Here is a 22,722-nt window from a genome sequence, read left to right on the forward strand (position 1 = left end):
TGCAACCAAGGTACACACCCTTGACTGGAATTAAACCTGGGACCTGCTGATGCTCTATCCACTGAGCCAAACTGGCTAGGGCTATACAGTACTTTTTCCATTGACAAATTCACCTCTTTCCAGAAACATACAAAGACAATTAAAAGACAGTTATAGCAGTGTTCATTAAGCCATCAGAAAAAATCACCTGTTTTCAAAATATTAACTTAACCTTAGTATTAATTGCCTCAATGTGTTCCTTGAAAGGAGTGTTACTTCTAAACACTTCATATGACAAAAGGTTGTGATAAAGTCTTATCAGCAAAACTGGTGGCAGCTACTCAGGAGATCCATTAAAAATTATTGTTAGTGATTTTAAATGACAACTTACCCAACATTCACTTAATGTTCATTTTGTTAGTTCTTTAGAATGGGAATTTAACTCTAGAATAAACATAATGTCTTCTGAGTACAGTCACCAAGCTACAACGCCAAAGCCCACAGTTAGAGGTTTTCAGACCTGGCAGAAGGAATCCACTGTACAGCATGGATCTCTGTCTGTACTCAAAATATCTAGTGATATTTCTCATTTACACTGAACTTCTTTGAAAAGTACTGTACTGTTTCACATGATCCTTTTAGTGTAACAAAATGTATTAACTAAAACCTTTAGATGAGGTTTAAAAGCAGCTGAAAAACGGGCTGCTTTAGGCTCTAATTATCAGAAGACTCTGTTATCTGGGAGTATAGGCTCTCAAATATCAGAAACCCCAATAACTTATCATAAAAATACAAGCTCTTGCTTTTGAAAAATATACAAAATGCACTGCACATGGAAATATCTCTTGATTGTCAAGGAAGACAAGATATCAGTCTCATTCATAGATTCATGTTGTACTTGAATTTCAGTGATCTTTGTTTTTGCAGATTCCATTTTTCACAGTTTTGGGCAGCCTCTGACCTTTGGTGTAAGCACGGTACCAAAAATGGAGAAAGAGCAGCAGAAAGATGCACCCATAACTCATAATGATGTACAGAAAGACTGGAAACTGGTACTTGCAGTCCTCCATGAAAAAGAATTGGCCTATGTGGATGGTGACAATAATGAACTGGACCTAACAGATGAAAGAATGAAAAATATTGTTCAGATATGCAGACTCATAATGGAGCAATTATTTAATGCATTCTTTGCTACTTATGTATAAACACTCTCCAACCACCTCCAAGCTACTGTTGGATAGGGAATTTTATCTTTCAATCTAGCCTCCATGGGGAGTGATAGTGGGTGGAACAGTGTTAAAATCCAGATGGGAATTGGAACCACTATTCAGTCTCACCAAACTGCACAACTCCAGAGGACCTATGCAAATGTGCCTGTTGCTGGGCAAAGCAGCAGCCCTTTCCTACTCAGAGAATCAACAGGGCAAGTGTTCTGCAAGTCTTTGACGTGAGTCTTTGATTGATGGAATGCACATGGGACCACTACCTTATGGCCTAATATTTCAGATAGTTTCAATTTCAAATAATTTGTTGTTAGACTAGGTATTTCAATTCTGGGGAAATAAAAACATTCTAATTAGAGCCCTACACATTTTGTAGGTGCCAAGGCATGTCTGATTCCTCATATCTGCCATTTGTCCTCTACTGTTAGAGATAAAAATATATACTGTTTGCCAGAGACTCTGAGAGGAGTGAGACAGTTTTAGGGACCTTCTTAGTGATGCCCAAAGACTCTGTGTTCCAGAGCATTCTACATAGTCTTAAGAAGGACCCTTAATATATCCAGATTTTTTGGATATATTTTTCCCCTTACTAAAAGGCAACATGCGTTGTGTGGAAATTTTAGAAAAGTGAAAATCTATAAATAAAAATAAATAACAATTCATCCAGTTATCACTGCAGTTAAGATTTTCACATAGTTTCTTTTATAATCATCATCAACTTTCCTTGCATTATGTTAAGAAATTCCTATGACTTTCCTGTGCAGTAGCTAGAGTTATTCCTCTCGTTTTGCAGAGAAAGAAACGAAACCTTAGGAAGCCTAAGCAATATCCTCCACATTCTATGCAGATGCGATTGTGTATAACTGATACATATGGAATAATAATGAACAAAAATCTATTCTTCTTTCTATGTAAGTATTTTACCACATTGCTAAAAAGTCTTAACAACATTTAAGAGTATGTTAAGTGAAAAAAGCCTAATACAAAATATTACATGCAGTATAATACAAATCATGCAAAAGGTATAAACATATAAGCATAGAGGAGAAAAGCTAGATGAGAATAAAATAAAATATCAGCTCTGATTTTCCCTGAGTGGTGAAATTATACATATTTTTTCTCTTTGCTTACCTTGATGTTCTTACTTCTCTGCAATGAGCATATGTTATTTTAAAATCAGAAAGTATACTTAAAAAAAGTAATTGTGAATAATTTTTATGACTTCATAATACTCCAAAGTAGGAGTTAAAATAATGTATTGCACTATTTTTTTAGGATTGGTTATTTAGGGTGTTGCCAATTTAAAATACAATAAACAATTCTGCAAGAATATACTCTGATATTGATTTAATATCCTTACAGACTAAAATATCAGTCTCTCGCCTGGGAGAACACATTATATAAATATGCCAAATTTCATTTAACAAGTTGTAGGATTTTAATAGAAACTGAATTTCAACAGGCTATCTACACCTAAATTCACACTTTCTCTTTAGCGTTATTGGCAGAATATAACACTACATTATTATAGACTATAAATCTGGAAACATGAGGATCATGGAATTTTTCTTTTAATAGAAGATAAAATGTAAAACAATCAGCATCACAACCTATGGTCACTCTTCAAAAAAACTGTATGCCATATATTTTTAGGATTAATGTTTGGAAAGCCTTATTAGCTCTAAATTGAGTACCTCTGCAATTCTGAACATTGCTTACTTGAGGACAGTGCTCTAATGTCTGTTATGGGGGGGGAGGGGAACACTTAAAGAGAAAGAAATTGTAAATAATTTTCATGACTTTGTAATATTCCAATGTAGAAATGAAAATAATTTATTTCACCATTTCCTATGTTTGGTTATTTAGGGTGCTGTCAATTGTGTGTGTGTGTGTGTGTGTGTGTGTGTGTGTGTATTATAGCACCACTGTAGACCTTTAATCCTCACAGTACTTTTCCTAGTTGGAGGAGAATAGACTTAGAAACATGAGGACTAGATAGGCCGGCACACAGGAAGGCTCATGATTCCCTCAAAGGTATACCCCCTCAAGATCATTTAGATCTAGAATATGAAATTTCTAATTTAATATTATGCCTACTGAGGTTCACATAACTTTGAGATTACTGTGATCATAAATATGTATTTTATATAAATACACAAAATAGTATAAAGATGGTATATGGATACACATTTTGATTTAATTGTCTAAGCCTCTTGATTACCAAATATGCTTTGTTTTCAATAACGTTCCTGACAACAGTTTAAATAAGCTAGAAAGGATAATCATGTGATACCATATAGAGGCCAGACACTTCATATCCCTATTGTTTTGTAAACTTTGTTCTTTGTTTAGTTAATATCCTAATTCACAGGGAAAACAAATGACTCTAGTTTAGTTTCATATATTGTTTTAAAGATAATTAATTACTCACAAGCTGTAATGATGTTAGATATTTTTTCCACCACAAATACTTCTGGTAGGCTGGTCCCAGTGCACAGAGTCCGTAGTAGGAATACATGACTATATGGACAGCTGTATTTAGAAAGGCATGGAATGTTCCCAAACCACCTGGAAAATAAAATTATTGTCAAATGGGGGCACTCTTCCTCAAATAAGACACATTTTTGTCTGAACTGAGATTTTACTACATTTATTTCTTTAATTTTAGTGGGAAGAAAAACACACATTATGTGAAACATCAATCTTATTATTAAACAGATATCAAAGTTTAATTTTAGTGGGAAGAAAAACACACATGTGAAACATCAATCTTATTATTAAACAGATATCAAATTAGAGGGAACTGGATAATACATTTATTTAGTAAAATATAATATGCAAATCTTAGAAAACAAACTAGTGTGCCCTTATTCTGTTATATCTTGACTACAGATGGGCTTATGATTTGGTTTTATTTTAACAATTGAAGTTAACATGATATATTACTAAATAATAGTAATCAAGCTCATTTTTAGTGAGGGTTAACACAAAGTATATGAATCTTAAGTGTACATATGCATAGACCCAAGTAAACATTACCAAATTCAAGATATAAAACATTTGTGACACCAGGTAAGGCTCCCATATCCCCTTTCAAAGAATGAACCTTTATTCTGATTTCTATAATCAACCATTAGTTTTGCCTGCTTTTAAACTTCATATAGATAGAATTATACTGGATATATTCTTTTGTGCCTTTCTTTCAATCAACATGTTTTTAATATTCATCCATGTTGGTGTGTATATTAGTAGTTTGCCTTTTTATTGCTATGTAGTATTACACTACATGAATACATAATAATGTATCCATTCTCTTACTAAAGGATATTTGGATTATTTCCATTTTGGGTTATTATGAAAAAAACCACTAAGAATACTTTTGCAAGTGTCATTGTATAAAATCAAATTCACTTTTTCCACAATCAATTTTCATTAAATATTTTTAGTACCACAAAACTTTGGCTTTTACTAGTAAGCTATGCTAAATTTGCTTTAATCAATTATTGTTTTTCCAAAATACAAATAAACGTTTATTGTTAAACCACCTATGTTTACTGCTTTCATTTGATTTTTATGAATGGTGCCATCTTATCTTGGTTTTCATCTTCTAATTTCCCACAGCTCCTACTCATCACATTTAATGTAGAATAGAAGCAACAAATGCTGGGGGAGTGTAAGCAAAGATCATTTCAATGGCCTTTGGCTGGACCAGCAGTACAGGGGGAGGGGTAACAGGTGAATAGCTGGTAGTGGGAGAAAAAAACAAAACTCTTCCCTAGCATCTCTTTCCAAAGTGGCACATTCTAGAAGAATCTGCATTCTTTATGTAGAGCCTAATTCAGCCTAATAATGTTGGCCTGAAATTTAATTTTTTTCTCCAAGATATTCTATTTCCTTTATTGCAGTATTCTTTAATTCCAGAAATAAAACAAAACCTCACAAATCTGGACTGATGGTGTTAGAAGAAGGACCAAATTCATAGACACTAGGAATTACAGAAAGTTTAAAGCAAAATATAAATCGTTGCATAGTAGAAACGAATTACTTTTTAATAATCATTCATAATTGCAGCAATTCTGGATATACCACTGCTAAAGTACTCCCTTAAAATAACCTGTTTTAAATAATTATTTTTAAGTAGCTTAAATACTCCTCCAATGCCTCATTTATGATATACTGTCCCTTCATAAACTTTCCCTTCCTGAATAAAATTTTAGCTAATCCTTTAATTATCTCACATTTCAAATCAGAAGAAACTGAATTAATAAAGCTTATTAACAGCCTCACAACTTTTATTATACACATTTGGATTAGTCTTCTTTCCCAAAAGAAACTTAACTAAATATAGTGGTGTGGAAACACCTTTTCTAGGGGTATTTTAAAAATAGAATAGGTGTCTATTTCTGATAGTTTGGGAGTTAAGCTGCTTAACAGGGATAAGCCAAATACCTCTCAATTCTATTTGTGTCTCACGATTATAAACACACAAGAAATCTACTGTACCCTTGATAACCAACTGCATCAGAGCCAGTCTCATTAAGACACTACTCCCATATTTTGGTATAAGCATGTCCATGTTCCCATTCAGACGCTTTCAGCATTTAAATGTTCTAAAACAAGGATCCCATGGACAGGAATTTAACAAAGTACTGGTGTAGCTGAGAGTGTTTAGTACGGATTACTGATCAAAATAAACTTGCTTATTTTCTCTAGTTTATGATTACTTTCTAATAAGTTATTTTAATGAGTTTGTCCACAGAATAATCACATGTTAAGTAGTAATGTTTTTCCTATCTTCTTTAGAAGGCTTCTCTAAGAAGTATTTTCTAAGCTTGCTTTCTTTTTTGTGATAACAGTTTTGAAAAGCAAACATCTCAGGATGAATTACAATTAGTGCTATCACCTTTTATTCCTTTGGTTTGGGAAAAATAATCACCTGGCTAATTATTATAATTCTCCATTTATCTAGAAGGGAATTTGTGCATAATTAATATAGAAACATGTCACGAAAATATTTTCATCACATTCAAAAGAAAAGCTGGATTGCTATTATCCCAGAGTTGAACAATAGGCCAACAGGAAATTAAACACTAGATAGAGATCAATTATGCTCAAGATTTTGGAAGAACAGTTTGAAATGGGCAGTTTCATTTGAGGGATGGAAGCCAATGTCAAACCGTATCTCTGGAAATACCTCAGCTCGTATTCTATGCTTGTTACGGAATAGATATCAGGTGTACATGTGTATACTAGAGTTCACATGAAGATCTGAACAGAAATGCCAATCCATGGTACATGAGAGGGGAAAAAACATTATTTCCTAATATTTACATTTCGTAAAGCAGAAGGGGGGTTAAGGAATGGAAAATGAACCCACTACAAAGTGCTTGAGGTCCATAAACATGGTAACAATGAAAAACTGAAGTATATCATGTGTCTGAATTTTCATTATTGAAAGCATTGTTTGTTTGAAATGGATTCAAAGATAGAAATTAGAAAAGTGCTCAACTCCATTCTTCAAATAAAATTTATTTTTCCCATTATGGAATGAACAGATATACAACATAAAAAAATTATAAAATACAGAGAAGGATACAGAAGGAGAGAGAAACCACTTTTTGTGTCAATATCTCTAAATAATTATATTTGGGGGCATTGCTTTCCAATCTTTTTTCTATTTTTATATATTTCTCAGTGTTGTTATAATATTCTGGTCTCCTGAAAGAAATCTGAATAAATAAATTATAAGGGTGTAAAAGAACCTTTTCTAGCACACTTTAAGAACAGAATAGTCACCTATTTCTGATAATTTAGGAGTCAAGCTGCTTAAAAGATGCCTCTCAATATTATTTGCATTTCACAATTATATACATAAAAGAAATAACCATTCAATTAGTGGATATTTGGGTCTTTTTCAATATTTCACCAAGACAAAAAAGATGTCAATGATATCACTGTAGAAAGAACTGAGAGGCACAATATGCATGTGCGAGAAAAAAAAGAAAGTAAAGTAACGGAGATTAAATAATACAGCTAACCTTTTATTGTGAAATGGACACAGATGAGACTCTCTTGTAGTGCAAGGTAAATTTTTACATTAACATACAGTATAAGAACAGCTACATTTACTTTTTAAAAATGCTCTACAGATAAATGCCAATTTTGGGCAAGGAGCTACTTTACGTACTGAAAAATCCAATGCCCTCTTGGCTCCTCTAGGTTCTAGCACCTCTTTTGTGCCACTGATCAACGTCTTCTCATGCTCTGAGACATAAGACCTAGATTAGACTCCCCAAGCCTAGAGACTCTAAAACGCAAACAAAAGTTCCTCAGTTGTGGTTCCGCTTTTTTTTTTTTAAGTCTTGCAGAATCAGAATGCCTAATAGAGGTGAGCCTTTCACAGAAATGCTAAAACATAGTTTACCATGAGCTACAGGCCTATTTAAAGACGTCTTAAATTTAAGAAACTAGCATAAATAAAACAATGTTTGCTAGTAAGATAAGAATATGTCATTGGGAATATCACTTATTTAAAACTTTATGATAAGGTAAAATTACTTAACCTCCTGTTTTTTTCAATTCTAGATGTTCAGAAGCATAAAACCCAAACCAAACAAAAGAGCCTGTAGCCAAGCTTTCGATTTAAACTATTCTTGACTTGAAAAACAGTAACAAAACATCCTCTAATATGGCAGGATGCTTAAAGAAGTTGGGACAACTGCAATATCACACATTTTTACAGAGCGGTTAGGATTTACAGTGTGTATCAGTTATTAGAAATTTGAAGGCAAAGAAGACATGGAACTTGAGATAAACATTCTAACTCTCTGGATACATATAAGGAAATAGATACCAAATTACATTCCTATAAAACCATTTTGTTTATTTTTTATTTTTAAAAGATATTTAATAGAACTCCATGGGAAAATAATAAAATCCAAACAAAACAACTAAAATATATGTAGAGACTGTACCCAAAAGTCAACGCATTTTCTAAAGAATGGAGAGTTGGAGAAGAATCTGGGTAAGAGTCCTACATTTAGGTTTCAAGTAATAATGAAAGTTAGAAGTTTGATCAAAGTGATTCTTTGACGTTTTGAGTTTCTCTTAAATAACACGTAAGGATAGATTTTGTGTTTATACTATACAAAAATGTTATTATTTATAATAAATTATCCCAACTCTCCCTTGTCTACCTGCAGCAAATTTGACTCCAAACCACCAGGTCCATGGCATGATGGTATGATGGAAGACATGCAGAAAAGTCACTTGGCTATTTTTCTTACGCAGAACAAAAAAGATCTGAAATAATTTAAAGAAAATCAAGTTCATTTAAAATCATGCAATAATTTATCTAGAGTTATAAAAATATTGACAAAGTGAAACTATTTCACATCACAATTTGATTTGAAAGGACCGACTTATAGAATGCTCATGGAAGCAGCTGATTCTTCAAGTTCAAAAGCCAATTAGTATGAAGGAACTTGGGTATGATGCCTAGTCATGGGAGAATCGATAAAAAGGTAAAAACAAACTGCATGCATATTTGAAAAATCAAAGATATAAAATGAAGACTATGGCCCAAAATAGGGGGGGGGGGAAGGTTATTGGCAAAAAATCCACATGTATGGCATGGAATCTTAATTCTTAGGACTGACATTATTCTACATTGCTCGCTAACACATTTTCCCCATTTAGGTAATGGATTAAGCAAATGAAGAGGATTTGCAATAAATCAAAAGTTAGCAAGTTATTATTAAAGAAAAATGGAAACACTTAAAGAGTTAATTGGGGAAATAGGACAGAAAAGAAAGCAAAGCTGCCTTGGAAAAATGAGAAGGGCAATGAAGGCACCATCCAGACTGAATGTACCCAAGTGGTTTGCAGAAACTCTACAAACAAACACATCGAATAGGAAGAATTTGAAGGGAATTTTTTTTTCCAGAAAATATTCAAAAGCAGAATTAAATGTCCAAAAAGATACTCAAAATTCAGGAGAGCAACAATGAATTAGACTTTGAAATATAGGACTAAACAGAGTAGCAGAAACAAAAGTACTAGTAGGAGTATCTCAAAAAGTGTGGTTTAAGGATGGACACAGAGGCAACCACCATTTCCTTATGGAAGCTAGACCTGAGAACATGCAAAGCAGAAACAATGAAGCCAAATGCATTTGCTTATGCACATGAGAGAAGGCAGCATAGTGCAGAAAAAGCCAAAAGACAACAATCTGAGATCCTAGCCCAATCAGTGGCAGCATTCCTTTGGGTAAGTCATTGAACCACAGTATTTTCAGACTGAGAGCTTTGGACTTCAATAGATCAATAGTTCTCAACCCTGGCTGCATGTTACAACATCCAAGAAGCTTTTTTAAAATAGCCATGCCTGGTATCTACTGTAGACCACCTAGCTCCAAGTCTCTGAGGTTGGGGCCCAGGCTTTTGGCTTTTTAATGCAATTAAGTTGACTACACCATGAGAGTTGACAATCACTGACCTAAGCAAGGGTTCTCAAAGTGTGGACCTTGGACGAACAGTAATAACATCACCTGAGAAGTTGCTAGAAATGCAAATTCTTGAGCTCCACCCAAAACCTATTGAATCAGAAACTCTAGGGATCAGGCTACGGGGCTTGTGTGTGTTTAACAAATCCTCCAGGTGATGCTAATGCATGCTAATTTTTGAGAACAATAGGAGTGATTCTATGCTCACAAAAATCCTTTCCAGTTATAACATTATTAGAGGCCCGATGCACAAAATTCATGCAAGAGTAGGCCTTCCTTCCCCCGGCTGCCAGCACCTGGGACCTGGGCTTCTCTCACAGCCCCCGGCTTCCGGACGTCTAGTCTAATTAGCATATTACGCTTTTATTATTATAGAAGATGTGTAGTCACCTGAGAAGGTAAAAGCATGTTGAGATTTGTTATATATTCTGAAGAGAGAACACACTTAGGCCCAAGACTGTTTCCAGATAACCAAGACCCACATGCCACAAAGACATAATAATTACACAGCTTTCCTACTCTGGAAACAAAGGCATAGGACTTTCTCCTCTCCTTATGGACCCTAGTCTATGGCACTTGCTTCTCCCAGGGTCCAGTCACCCAAATTCAGCTTATTCCCAGGCAGAGAGAGGACTCAGAGGGCAGCTGAAGGTAGTTTTGATATTTTCAAAATTACCGCTATGCCAGGGCAACAATATTACTGTGTAAGTTTATAAATTTTGAAGCATTTATCCTCTTAAAGGAGTATGGATGACACAGGGTTTTTGTAAGAAGGACCAAAGGTAAAGTGTTCTCTGCTCTTTGCTTCCTAAACTTGCTTCCCATCACAACTGTCATCCATCTACATAAAGATGCAGCTTTGTCATGTATGTGACAGTTACATGCTTATCTTAAACAGGTGGTAGATACATAAGAACACCTTTTGGAGTTTACAAATGACTGAAAAATAAGTTTATCCTATCCATTCTCTAATATTACTGATAAGAAAAGGCAGGTCTGCCTGAAGAAGAGAGATAACCAAAGTTATCGGACAACAGAACTCTAGTTTATTGCTATCATCAAAAGATCAAACATTTACCAAATGAAATGACTGCATACTCACAGTATCTAATAGCTCGATAAATTTGGAGAAGTAATAAAGCCAGCAGGTGCGTGCCATCTGCAAAAACACACATAAATATGAATTTATTTTGTTTTATTTTTACATGGGGGAAAATTTAGTTATTTTTAATTCTGGCAAGAAATATATAAAATTTACCATCTTAACTATTTTTAACTGTATAGTTCAGTAGCATTAAGTACATTTCCATTGTTGTGCAACCTTTTTAATTTTGGCAAGATACATATAATATGAAATTTACCATCTTAACTATTTTTAACTGTATAGTTCAGTAGCATTAAGTACATTTCCATTGTTGTGCAACCATCACCACCATCCATGCATAGATGTACCCATCCATGTACCTATTAAACAACTCCCCATCTCCCCTCCCCCACAGCCCCTGACAAAGGCCATTTTACTTTCTGTCTCTGAATATCACTCTAGGTACCTCATATAAGAGAATCATACAGTATTTGTCCTTTTGTGCCTAGATTATTTCACTTAGCATAATGTTCTTATGGTTTGTGAATGTTGGAGCATGTGTCAGAACTTCCTTCCTTGTTTGGAGAATCATACAGTATTTGTCCTTTTGTGCCTACATTATTTCACTTAGCATAATGTTATGGTTTTTGAATGTTGGAGCATGTGTCAGAACTTCCTTCCTTGTTAAGGCTGAATGATATTCCATTGTATGCATACACCACATTTTGTTGAACCTTTCATCTGCCAATAGACACTTGGGCTGCCTCCACTTTTTGGCTACTGTAAATAATGCTGCTATGAATATGGGTGTACAAATATATTTTTTAGTTCATGCTTTTAGTTCTTTTAGATATATACACAGAAATGGAATTGTTGGATCATATTATAATTCTTTTTAAAATTGTTTGAGGAACCAGATATGAATTTACTTTTAAATTTTACAGAAAATAACATACCTGACTTTGATTCTTTCTAGCTGGTAAATTTTAGCTTTTCTTTCAATATACATACCCTAATAATTGAGTCACTTACTCATTCTGAATTCACATTGTTACAAATGGAGTCCAAAAAGTTTTAACATTAATTTTGAGTTACAAGTTTTTCCAAAGAGAAACTTACCCTCAATGCTGTAGGCGACCGTGAATAGTCAACAATTTCACATCGAAATGAATAACCTGTACCCCAGCCAGACATCACAAACTGCAAGAGAGCACATGCATTTTAAAGAAGGAAATGTGTGCTCAACAGCTATAACAAAGGCAGTTTTGACTGTTTCTTCGTTAAATTCTCAGCTGAGTCAGCAGCCAGTGTGGAGGGAAAGATGGGCAAGAACAATTACAAACTAGGAACTCACTGGATATAAAAGCAGTAAGAATTTTCAAAACCATAAACTCATATCTTACTTAGATAAACTGGGTTTGGACTAAAATGTCCGTTTCTTGGGATAATTATGCTAATATATAGTGGAGAACAAAACACTGGGAGTGTTTTTGCTTAAACATCAAGTACTGGAAGTATATGCTAGTATATGTACATATTAGGTATATCTATATATATGCCTGTGCATATGTTTGTGTATTCTAAAGGGAATAAATGGGCCTGAATTCAGTCTTTTCTGCTGATTTCTAAACGTCCCAAATAGTCAAAAAATAAATGAGCAAACCAAAATTCCTCAATGTACTCATAAGATACATTGCTTTTTTCCTGACCTTAGCGAGTCGGTGTGATGTGAAGTGGCAATCCATGGCTCTTAAAATTAAGGTTGACCAAATACAAGACTTAGTTATCAGTTTGGCTTTGGATCCACGTGACAAGTAAGAAAGGAAAATCTCAAGCTTAAAAATGCGAACTAGCAAGCCTTAATTCCAGCACACCCACAAAGTGACCTTCTACTAGTGGTGAGAAGAAAAAGCTTACTGTTGATAAGTCTGAACCGCAATTCAAAGATTACATTGACATTCTTTCAGTCTGATGGTGGGAAGGTCTTCTTTTAAAACAGTATCTGAAAATGAAAAACTAAGGACTGTAATTTTAAATTAATACCTATATTAATTTAGAGCTCTGAAAATATGACCACTTCTCTTTTTTGATACCCTGTTCTCATAAATGCTAACATCTTCCCAAGAATGTCTTCTTTCTCAGTATAATGGTTATATCATTTTATGCCATTGAAGTACACTTTAAATTTCTATTTTTAATAGCTAAAATGACAACTTTACAATAAATTAACTTCTAAAAAAGCAAAGGTTTATGAGGCATTATCAGAATGACATTTCAATGGTGAAAAGAAACAAAGGAGAAAGAACAACTATTTCGACTGTGGTATTTAAAAATACACCATATTTTTCTAAAACTAGCTCCTAGCTTATGCCGTGAGATAATTTAATCACAATGTTAACTTGCTAAGTTATGAAATCTTGAAAATTAAGATTCAGAAAAGTATAAGACATATTTCACAGGTGAGAAAAAATATCTTACAAAAACCAGTCAATAAATTTTCTCTAAGGAACAGGGAATGTGGTACAGAAATGACTTATTCTGCTTTACGAAATCTGTCAGTGAGCATCCTCATATTCTCCTGAGCTCAGACTTAACTTCTGACTGATGTAAGGACCACGCTAAATCCATTTACTTAAACTAGCATGACTGATGCTCCCCTTTCCCTGCCCCAAACAAGCACTGCGCTGAACAGAAGAAGCTGTGTGACTTGGCCTTTTGTAGGGTCTTCATTGGTCTCTCTCTCTTTTTAAAAATATGTTTTTATTGATTTCAGAGAGAGGACGGGAGAGAGAGAGAGACAGAAACATCAATTATGAGAGAGAATCATCGATAGGCTGCCTCCTTCACACCTCCTACTGGGGATCGAGCCCACAACCTGGCATGTGCCCTGACCAGGAATCAAACCCGTGACCTCCTGTTTCATGGGTCGACACTCAACCACTGAGCACAACGGCCTGGCTGGTCTCTCTTTATTAGTGTCTGACTGGTGCCAACTAACTAACACATTCAAACCATCACTAAAAAATAAGGCACGTGGGTTCCTTTAGTCTGATCTACATCTTTTTCACCTTGCTCATACTTGCCCTAATACCCTGCTAGAGGTGTTTACTGTAGACCAAATGCAATCATGCCCCACCCAATAAACCATGAGTTTGGATGTGTTCCGGAGATGACAGGCTGCTCAGCCGCAAAAGTCTGTGTTTAAACAAAGAGTTGAACTTAATGCTTTCCTGATATTAAGTTTAAGAACATTCTAAAAGTCTCTGGAGCTTTTGACATATGTGTCTATATTTCAGGCTGTCAAGAAGAAAAAGTGGTAGTTTATATTTAGCCGTTAATAAACACCAAAATGGACATATAAGTAACTCTAGTATTAGTGGTTAATGGGAGATAGACTTTCAAATTCAGGTATTTTCAAACCTTCTTTTATGTTGTAATTGCCAAAATAGAAATCAAAACTAACTGGTTATAACTGAATTATTTCCTAAGAAATATATTTAAGGATAGTATATTCAATGACACAGTCAGACATAGCATAAAGGAACCTGAGAGACAAATGGTTCAATGCTGACTTTATACAATGGGAGACCTGAGGCTCAAAGAAGTTAAGTGACTTGCTCAAAATCAGGTAGCTAATTAGTAGCATAACTGGGACTAACAGGCCCCTGGTCTCCTGGCTCCCAGGTCAGTTCTTAACACGGTCCTACAGTAGGCTATATCCTATTTCTGATAATATTGTATTTTCTCTGTTCTTCCCTTTCAGTTACTATGTTCCAGAAAGGACAGTAAGGTGGCCTGTGAGTTAATTTTGGAAATAAAGTAGAAGAAATGGAAGACAGCAAAGTAAGTACAGATTTCTGAAGGGCCTATGGGGATGAAATCAGAACAAAGTGAGGGCGACCCGACCAGGTGGATTCATGGTGGGAATCAGGAGAGGCCAGAGGGGCCATGCTGGGCTCTTGTGAGTCCTAGTATGAGGAAGCCAGCCAGTATTGGGGAGAGGGGGAAGCAAGGAATCTCAGAAAAGCAGTGAGGGTAGCTGAGGCATGTTAACAGCAGAGGGAGAGAAAGTGAATCCATGAGTCTGCTTTTAGGTTCTGAAACATCCCCACCTCTCTTACTGACAATTAAGGGACCGGCTCTCTTACCTACAGCTTTGTGTGAGTCTAAGTTCTCTATTCCCCCAAAGCTCAGCTAAACCAAACCCAAACAATCCACCATCATAACTCATGAGAGCGTGGAGAAACTAAATATTCCTACCATGAGGATGACAATTCATTAGTCAGAATGAGCTCTGCTGTCAGACCTGGATTCAAATATCAGTCCTGCACTTACCAGCTATGCTACTTTGAGTAAGTTACTTAATTTCTCCAAGTATGTTGCCTTAAAACTAACATTTATGGATTCATACAATTATCTATTAAGGTTAACTATGTGCCAGTCCCTGGACTCACTGTTAATATTTCTCATTACCTATGAGTAAATTATACTTAGATCCTCTAATGAGTTTAATACCTGGTCTATATGTAACAATTTGGGGGCAAATCCCTGCTCTAGTGAGCTAAGATTCTAAAATTCCTTAAATCTTGAAGAGCTTTATAGTCATAACAAGAAACATAATGACAGATAAACAGGAAGACGCAGGCAAAATTCTCCCATTAGGAATACTAAAGACACTTGCCTCGTAACACATATACACAGAAAAGAGTACTATCAAAAAATTGTACGTTATCATCGCTTTCTTGAGTTCAAAGGGCTTTCGATTTTCCATGAGCTTTGGTCCCAGAGAAGTGACAAAATAGACATAGAGTCCCAAGATGATGGTTTGTGGCAGAGGTGATGACATTAAGAACCAGTCTTCAACTCTTGGATCTAAGAGAAAAACAAGATGTAAGTGCACATCCACTTAAGCCAAGAGATAACTAACAGCAACCAGCATTTCTTTAAGTGAGCACCTAGACCAGGGGTCCTCAAACTACGGCCTGCGGGCCACATGCAAATACAAATATTGTATTTGTTCCCGTTTTGTTTTTTTACTTCAAAATAAGATATGTGCAGTGTGCATAGGAATTTGTTCATAGTTTTTTTTAAACTATAGTCCGGCCCTCCAACGATCTGAGGGACAGTGAACTGGCCCACTGTTTAAAAAGTTTGAGGACCCCTGACCTAGACCCTAATGTTGACAGCAGACTACGTGGGCAATGATCACTACCATCTTCAGGGTAATGGGAAATTATCAGGGATAGTGATGGGGTTAGAAACAGTGAGGCTGTTAGCACCAGAGGCTTCAAAGGGCAAAGGAAGGTACTTACTACAACCCAGGAGAGAGTCATATGGAGAAGCCCCCTGCAGAAGAGCTGTGACCTTCAGTTGAGGGATTCAGCCATCACAAGGCAATTCTTCAAATAAGGGGTCAGGGGAACTGATACCCCAACACCACCCTCCTCCCTCTCCCCAGTTTCCTAGGGTTCTCCATTGGCTAAACCCAACCAGAAACCAGAGGGCAGGAGATCAAGCCCATGGATATAGTCCATACTGGTCATTCTCCAGGCCCCAGCACAGCATGCAGAGTGGATCTGGAGGACAGAAGATACCCAGCAAGGTCCTACCCCCCCACCATAACCAATAGTAACATTTTAGAGTTCCTCCATCCAGACATTCTTTTATATACGAAAAGTACATAAATATCACCAGCCACATTAATATGTCTAGTTTTCATCCCCAATGAAATAAGGACTTAAAACCAAAACCAAAGAACCGCTGCAAGGATGTTAATTAACATTATCACTTTTGGATGGTGACAATACAAATGATTATTTTTTCTAAATGTTTCTATTAGTAACACACATCACATGTATGATTAAAACTAGGGTTGTTTTTTTAAAGTGTCAATAAAGGAATTCCTGAATTGGAGGTTTATTTTATTTTATTCCATTATTGACTCAGCAGGGGGGAAAGTCAAATGACATCATCATCTTTCTGTTATTCTGCTGGCAACAGTACAAACAAAACAAGTCAGGAAAAAGCATACTGGACTGGCTCAGGAAGTAGAAGAAAATAATTTTAAAATAAATAATCTTTTCTTATAATTTAACATTTTAAGAACACACCTTTTTGAAAACCCTGTGAGTGACTTTAACGTGCTACATATTTTTAAAAAATCATATCCTTAGGGAAAAGCTGGTTAATTAGATTTATTGTTATTTGAAAGCAAATAATAAAACAAAACACTATGCTTTTTAATCCTATTTCAGCAAGCTCTGGAGTTTTGATCCTGGCTTCCATCCTGACTTGGGGCCACTGACTTAAAGTCTCTTTGCTTAGTTTCCTTGTCTAAGAACTGGGCATAAAGCAGCATGTATCAAGGGAAGGGATTTGGGGGGACTGGGTGAAAGAGGTGAAGGAATTAAGTACAAATTAGTAGTAACAGAATAGTCACCGGGATGTAAAGTACAATATAGGGAATGTAGTCAATAGCATTGTAATAATTATGTATGGTGCAAGGTGGGTACTGGAAATATTAGAGGTAACACTGTAAAGTATATGATTGTATGACCACTACACTGTACACCTAAAACTAATACAAAATAATATTGAATGTAAAGTGTAAGTGAAAAATAAAATAGCTTGTATCTCATAGAGGATTTAGTGAGTTACTATATTCGAAGAGCCCAGGACAGCCTAAGTGCTTAGTAGAAGTTATGACAGCAGGTCTCAATTCAGCAGAGTAGTCACCTCTGGAATGTTTAAAGGTCAAGTAGCCAAAAAATGACCCTGATCCAACTAAATCAGAATCCTAGGATCCCTATGGGTCCTAGGCTTCCATATTTTGAGAAAAAGCTGCTTTGGGTCAACTTCTTTCTCTTATATTTAGAGCCTAAGAGTCCCTCACCATTGCCCTGCAGGAGTAATTTCTGTGGCTTCCCTGCCTCCTGATCCAATCAGCGACATCTGGTCTTCCATACAACTGCCAAATTCCTAAAAGTATAGTTGTACTCAGATTATTCCTTTGCATGAATTAGCTCTCTCTACTGAGCAGATAAAATTAAAAGTCTTTAATATGGTGCTCATGACTCTGAAAACTGTTTATTTTCCATATGAGGTAGTGGGCTCCCCATGATGAAAAGTGTACAAGTCAGGTGTGGATGGTGACTTTGATGGGGAAAGGGGGGTGGTAGATGATATTTAAAGTTAATCCTGAATCAGTTTATGATTTCACGAACTGCAAAAGGTCAGGGGCGAGGTAAGTTCTGTTTCCCCCAGAGAGAAAAGGCTGATGATGCATCTTCTATTTGGCATCAGAGTTGGGTTTAAGTGCATAAGTAGAGCCAAGATGAAAGCAGAGGATGCGAAGGCAGGCTGTCTGAGTCTGTATCCCAGAGATTACCAAAGTTCTGACTTATTACTAGTCTGATTGTTCTTTTCTAAGTGTGTTCCAGAGAGAGAGAGAAAAAAAACAGGGAAACTACAAGTGCCACATACATAGAATATTAATGAACTTGTCCATCAACTGCTTGTAAGGCAGTGTTCTCTTCTCAAGTAGCAGGTACTAGCTCAACGAGTTCTCCCTTTAAAATCCCAAGCACCAATAAGATGAAGAAGCTGGGAGGAAAAGCAATCATGTACCTCAGTACTTTGTGAAGTATTAAAGATTCAGAATGGCAACACTCTTACTCAGACCCCATCGTCTTTGCAAAAAGGTCACAACTAAGTCTGAAAAGTTATTAGTACCGCCCAAATACAAGGAAAGTTGCTTTTTAAACTATTGAAAACATTATAGTATTATTTCAAAATCTGACATTTCATATCTAGAGTCATAATAAATCCTCTTATAGCTTAAGTAGTAATTAAACCATTTTAAAATCCTGTAGCTGTGGAATTTTCCACCTGAAATAACTATGCACGATCACAACTTCTCTAGCAATAAGAAACCCAAAGAATACCAAGTTTCTTGGAGGCGACTTAGGATTAGGGCCAAAGCCAAGAATACACTTGAAATTCTTGGCCCTTGATCAGGTGCTCAGAACTTCCCAGGGTAAGCAAAGTACAACTGAACTAAGATGGCCAGAAAGGATTCCTAATGGCTTTCAGAGATCAATACCACACTACCCAGAAGCAAAACCTTCTCCTCTTTTACCTGAAAGTGTTCTTATGAAGATGTAAATCTCTACACAGACTTTTTAACCCTTCTAGCGTCCAACAGGAAAAAAAAATGTGAAGAAACCTTTACAAGCATGATATGCTATATTAAAAGCATTTTAAGATGAAAATGCTCTATCAATCATCTGTAACCACCACACCCCACTTGCTTTGTGAACCTTCCCAAATGACAGAAGCACTTCCATGTATATCAGTGGTTCCCAAACTTATTTGGCCTACCGCCCCCTTTCCAGAAAAAATATTACTCAGCCCCTGGAAATTAATTTTTTTTTATTTTAATAGCAGTTACTCATCGCCCCCAAATGCACCTGTGGCCATCACCGCCCCTCTGGATCGCTGCAGCGCCCACTGGGGGGCGGTAGCGCCCACTTTGGGAATCACTGATGTATATTATCTGCTGGCTGGTAGCTATCATTCTAACAAAGAAACTGAGACTCACAGATAAGAAATCATTAGTTCCAGATCACCTAGCTAGTACACAGTAGTGTCAGGACTAACATTTAGGTCTTTGCATTAAATATCCCCTCTCTTCCTCCTCTCTTAAGACTTCAAATTAGCCCAACTTCAGGTATGTAGCACTACCTGACTCTTCCTCTCATTCTTCTTGCACCGTTTGCAACACTGTCTCCAGGACTCTCCTTGTCTCTCCATAACCACCCAGCCCTGGGTCACTCCTTCTTCTGACCTAATATTATCCAGCTTTTAAATTCCTAATAAAAAGTAAAGAGTTGATCCATGAATAAAAGTAGAAGTGGAATTCAGAAGTAGTTCCTTTTTAAATATTTTATACTACTAGCACTATATAGATAGTCATCATCATTTAAATAGATTTGGCCCTTGACTTAGCATATTGATTATCTGAATCTCTAGGGTTCCTGCATTTGGAATAGTGAATAGCAAGGGATATGTTCTTCCAAACAGGTCTATTTAAAAAAAAAGTACCCAAATCTACTTGGTTCCCAAGTTCAAATCATAAGTGTTCAGGTAGCAAAGTACCTCTCCCATTCAAGAAGCACCTTGAATAGAGCCATTGTTGGCAATAACTGTTATCTCCCTCAGGAGCATTAGGGAAGAATCAAGCCTAAGAGCACTTTTCTCCAAATCACTTTTAATGGCTACTTAGTTGGAATGTACCATCATTTACTAACCAATTCTCTTCACTGGATATTAAAACTGTTTTCACTATTATAAGCATCTTCATGAACATCTATGTAGCTCTATCTTTGTACATATCTGTAATGAAACCCTTGACACTTCTTTACTAATTAGTAATAAAAATATTTTGAAAAAAAGTACTCTGCGTGTCCTTGAGAGAGTGTTAACCTGCAAAGTCTCTCATTCTGTTTCAGTGAAATCCTATTAAATGTGGGAATCTGACATAAAAAGGAAGGATGAGCCTCAATTAGGAAATATGGTTACTTACCAGCATCCTTGATCCAATTATCATAAAGACGCACAGTCCTCGACGTAAGATCACTGAAGGCCATTTTCCACAGGATTTACTGGCTCTTAGAGTGGGTTCTTCAGTAAAACAAAAAAAAGAAATGCATTATGACCTATGAATGCAAATAAAGCCAAGTTTCTAGTAATACAATATAAAATGCTAAAAATTTAATAGGACTAACTGGCAAACCAACAAACTTTTACTGAGGGTAAATGCATTAGTGAACCACATTAAAACCCTGATGCAGTTGCAAACATTTAAGATTTTTCATCATAGTAATAACAATGCTTATGTTGCCGAATAAAGCTGACATTCTATGTACAAGATACAAAAGAGTAAATGAATCTAAGAACTTTCGTGGGAACATCTCCCCTTTATGCAACAATCAGATCAGGAATAGACTGCACCTCCCATGGCAGTGCTGAGCTAAAAACCCAGGAGAAGAAAGTCGAAAAGACACACAAACTCTCAGAGGAGCTACTCTGATCCAGATTTATAGCTGATCATCAGGCATATGAGAGAGGTCTTCTATATGTAACTTTTTACGATGTAAGTGGAACAGAGGTAGAAAGAGGGAGGGAAAGAAGATTCACAAGGGCCAAGGAGAGGCTGCCTAGTTTATCTGAACAGATAGACAAGAATAGTTGGAAAAAGACCAGTACCGTGTTTCCTCCAAAAATTAAAATGGAACTGCCATTTGACCCTGTAATACCACAGATAGGAATACTAGATGCCTGGCATATGAAATTCGTGCACGGGTATGGTCCCTAGGCCTAGCCTACAATCAGGGCCATCTTCTCCAGCTGCCCGCAGCCAGCCCCGCCCCCCCGCCACCACCCACTCCTAGTTCCCCGTTCACCATCCAGTGATTGGTGCCTGATGGCCAGGGGAAGGGACCGAAAAATCGGCTGTTCCCACCTGCTCACCAGCCCCGCCCCTGCCACGGGTGGCCATCAGGTGATCGGAGTCTGCCAGCCTGGGAAAGGGACCAAGAGGTGGTCAGAGCACCTCATAGTGACTGGTCCAGCGGTCATTCTGGTCGTTCTGTTGTTAGGGTCAATTTGCATATTACCCTTTTATTATATAGGCTATCCCAAGAAAACAGAAACACCAATCAGAAAGGATATATGCACCCCTATGTTCATAGCAGCACAATTTATAATAGCTAAGATTTGGAAACAGCCTAAATGCCCATCAGCAGATGAGTGGATTAGAAAACTGTGGTACATCTACACAATGGAATACTACGCTGCTGTAAAAAAGAAGGAATTCTTACCATTTGCAACAGCATGGATGGAGCTGGAGAGCATTATGCTAAGTGAAATAAGCAAGTCAGTGGAAAATAAATACCACATGATCTCACTCATTTGTGGAATATAAAGAACATTATAAACTGATGAACAAAAATAGATACAGAGGCAAAGAAGCATCAAACAGACTGTCAAACTACAGTGGGAAGGCAGGGGAGGGTAGGGGGCTGGTAAGAGCCTTACCAAAGGACTTGTATGCGTGCATATAAGCATAACCAATGGATGCAAGACACTGGGGTGGGGGGGTTAAGGCATGTGCCGGGGGGTAGGTGAGGCCTGGGGGAGGTCAATGGGGAAAAGAAAGGAGACATATGTACTACTATTTATAATACTTTAAACAATAAAAAAAGAAGACCATTGAGGAAAAACTATTGGTACTATATATTAAAATATGTTCTAAATCTTCAATAATTAAAACAGTGTGAAGAGACAAACCAATGAAATACAACAGAATGTCCAGAAATGCACATTGGGGAATTTAGGACGGTATTTAATATATTCTAAGATGTATACTTTCCCACATTTTAACATCTCTAAAATCAGCATAAAATGAATAGTTATTTGATTCCAATTCATACAGTGGGAAGATGAAGAAGTTCTGCAGCTCCCTTGTCTTATGGTAATGTAACCTCTGCAGCTCAGTAGCCCTGCGCTTTTTCCATGGACCCCCTTAATTCCTAAAATTTCCTTTGGCCATTTTTTTTTATTGGATTGTTTATCTTCCTTTTGTTAAGTTGTATGAGTTCCCTGTAAATTTTGGGGATTAAACCCTTATCGATTGCCCTAGCTGTATTGGTAAAGATACTGCTACGACAAATGTCTGCTATTTTGGTGCCTATGGCTTCTTCTAAGATTTTTATGGTTTCCTCCCTTATGTTTAAGTCCTTTATCCATTTTGAGGTTATTTTTGTGTATGGTGTAAGTTGGTGGTCTAGTTTCATTTTTTTTGCAAGTGTCTGTCCAATTTTCCCAACACTATTTATTGAAGAGACTGTCTTGACTCCATTATATGCTCTTGC

At 36.4% G+C, this 22,722-nt stretch overlaps 1 protein-coding gene across 3 annotated transcripts; it reads right to left on the reverse strand.

The window, feature by feature from the left end:
- Positions 1–639: 639 nt before the first annotated feature.
- On the reverse strand, positions 640–20,470 carry ELOVL7 (ELOVL fatty acid elongase 7). Of its 3 annotated transcripts, none has more exons than XM_014548766.1 (7): positions 20,373–20,470; positions 15,517–15,661; positions 11,909–11,989; positions 10,808–10,864; positions 8,399–8,504; positions 3,634–3,770; positions 640–1,094 (listed from the first exon to the last, which is right to left on the reverse strand). In XM_014548766.1, the coding sequence occupies exons 3-7, from the start codon at positions 11,981–11,983 to the stop codon at positions 885–887; spliced, it is 585 nt and encodes a 194-aa protein (XP_014404252.1). In that variant the 5' UTR covers positions 11,984–11,989; positions 15,517–15,661; positions 20,373–20,470; the 3' UTR covers positions 640–884. The 3 variants fall into 3 exon arrangements, with proteins under 3 accessions (XP_014404252.1, XP_014404248.1, XP_014404262.1); XM_014548762.1 differs by having other exon boundaries at positions 15,471–15,661; XM_014548776.1 differs by lacking the exons at positions 15,517–15,661; positions 20,373–20,470 and adding an exon at positions 12,707–12,800.
- Between the last annotated feature and the right edge of the window lie 2,252 nt (positions 20,471–22,722).

Source organism: Myotis brandtii, unplaced genomic scaffold (genome assembly GCF_000412655.1).
Source record: "Myotis brandtii unplaced genomic scaffold, ASM41265v1 scaffold115, whole genome shotgun sequence".
NCBI lineage: Eukaryota > Metazoa > Chordata > Mammalia > Chiroptera > Vespertilionidae > Myotis > Myotis brandtii.

Excerpts from the sequence above, each read along its gene's own strand:
- ELOVL7 (XM_014548762.1), bottom strand. The coding sequence starts at position 20,436 with ATGGCCTTCAGTGATCTTACGTCGAGGACTGTGCGTCTTTATGATAAT. Across the intron at positions 8,505-10,807 it reads TTATCGAGCTATTAGATACT|ATCTTTTTTGTTCTGCGTAA; the intron begins GTGAGTATGCAG and ends AAATTATTTCAG. Across the intron at positions 1,095-3,633 it reads ATCTAACATCATTACAGCTT|GTCCAGTTCATTATTGTCAC; the intron begins GTGAGTAATTAA and ends TTCATCTGTTAG.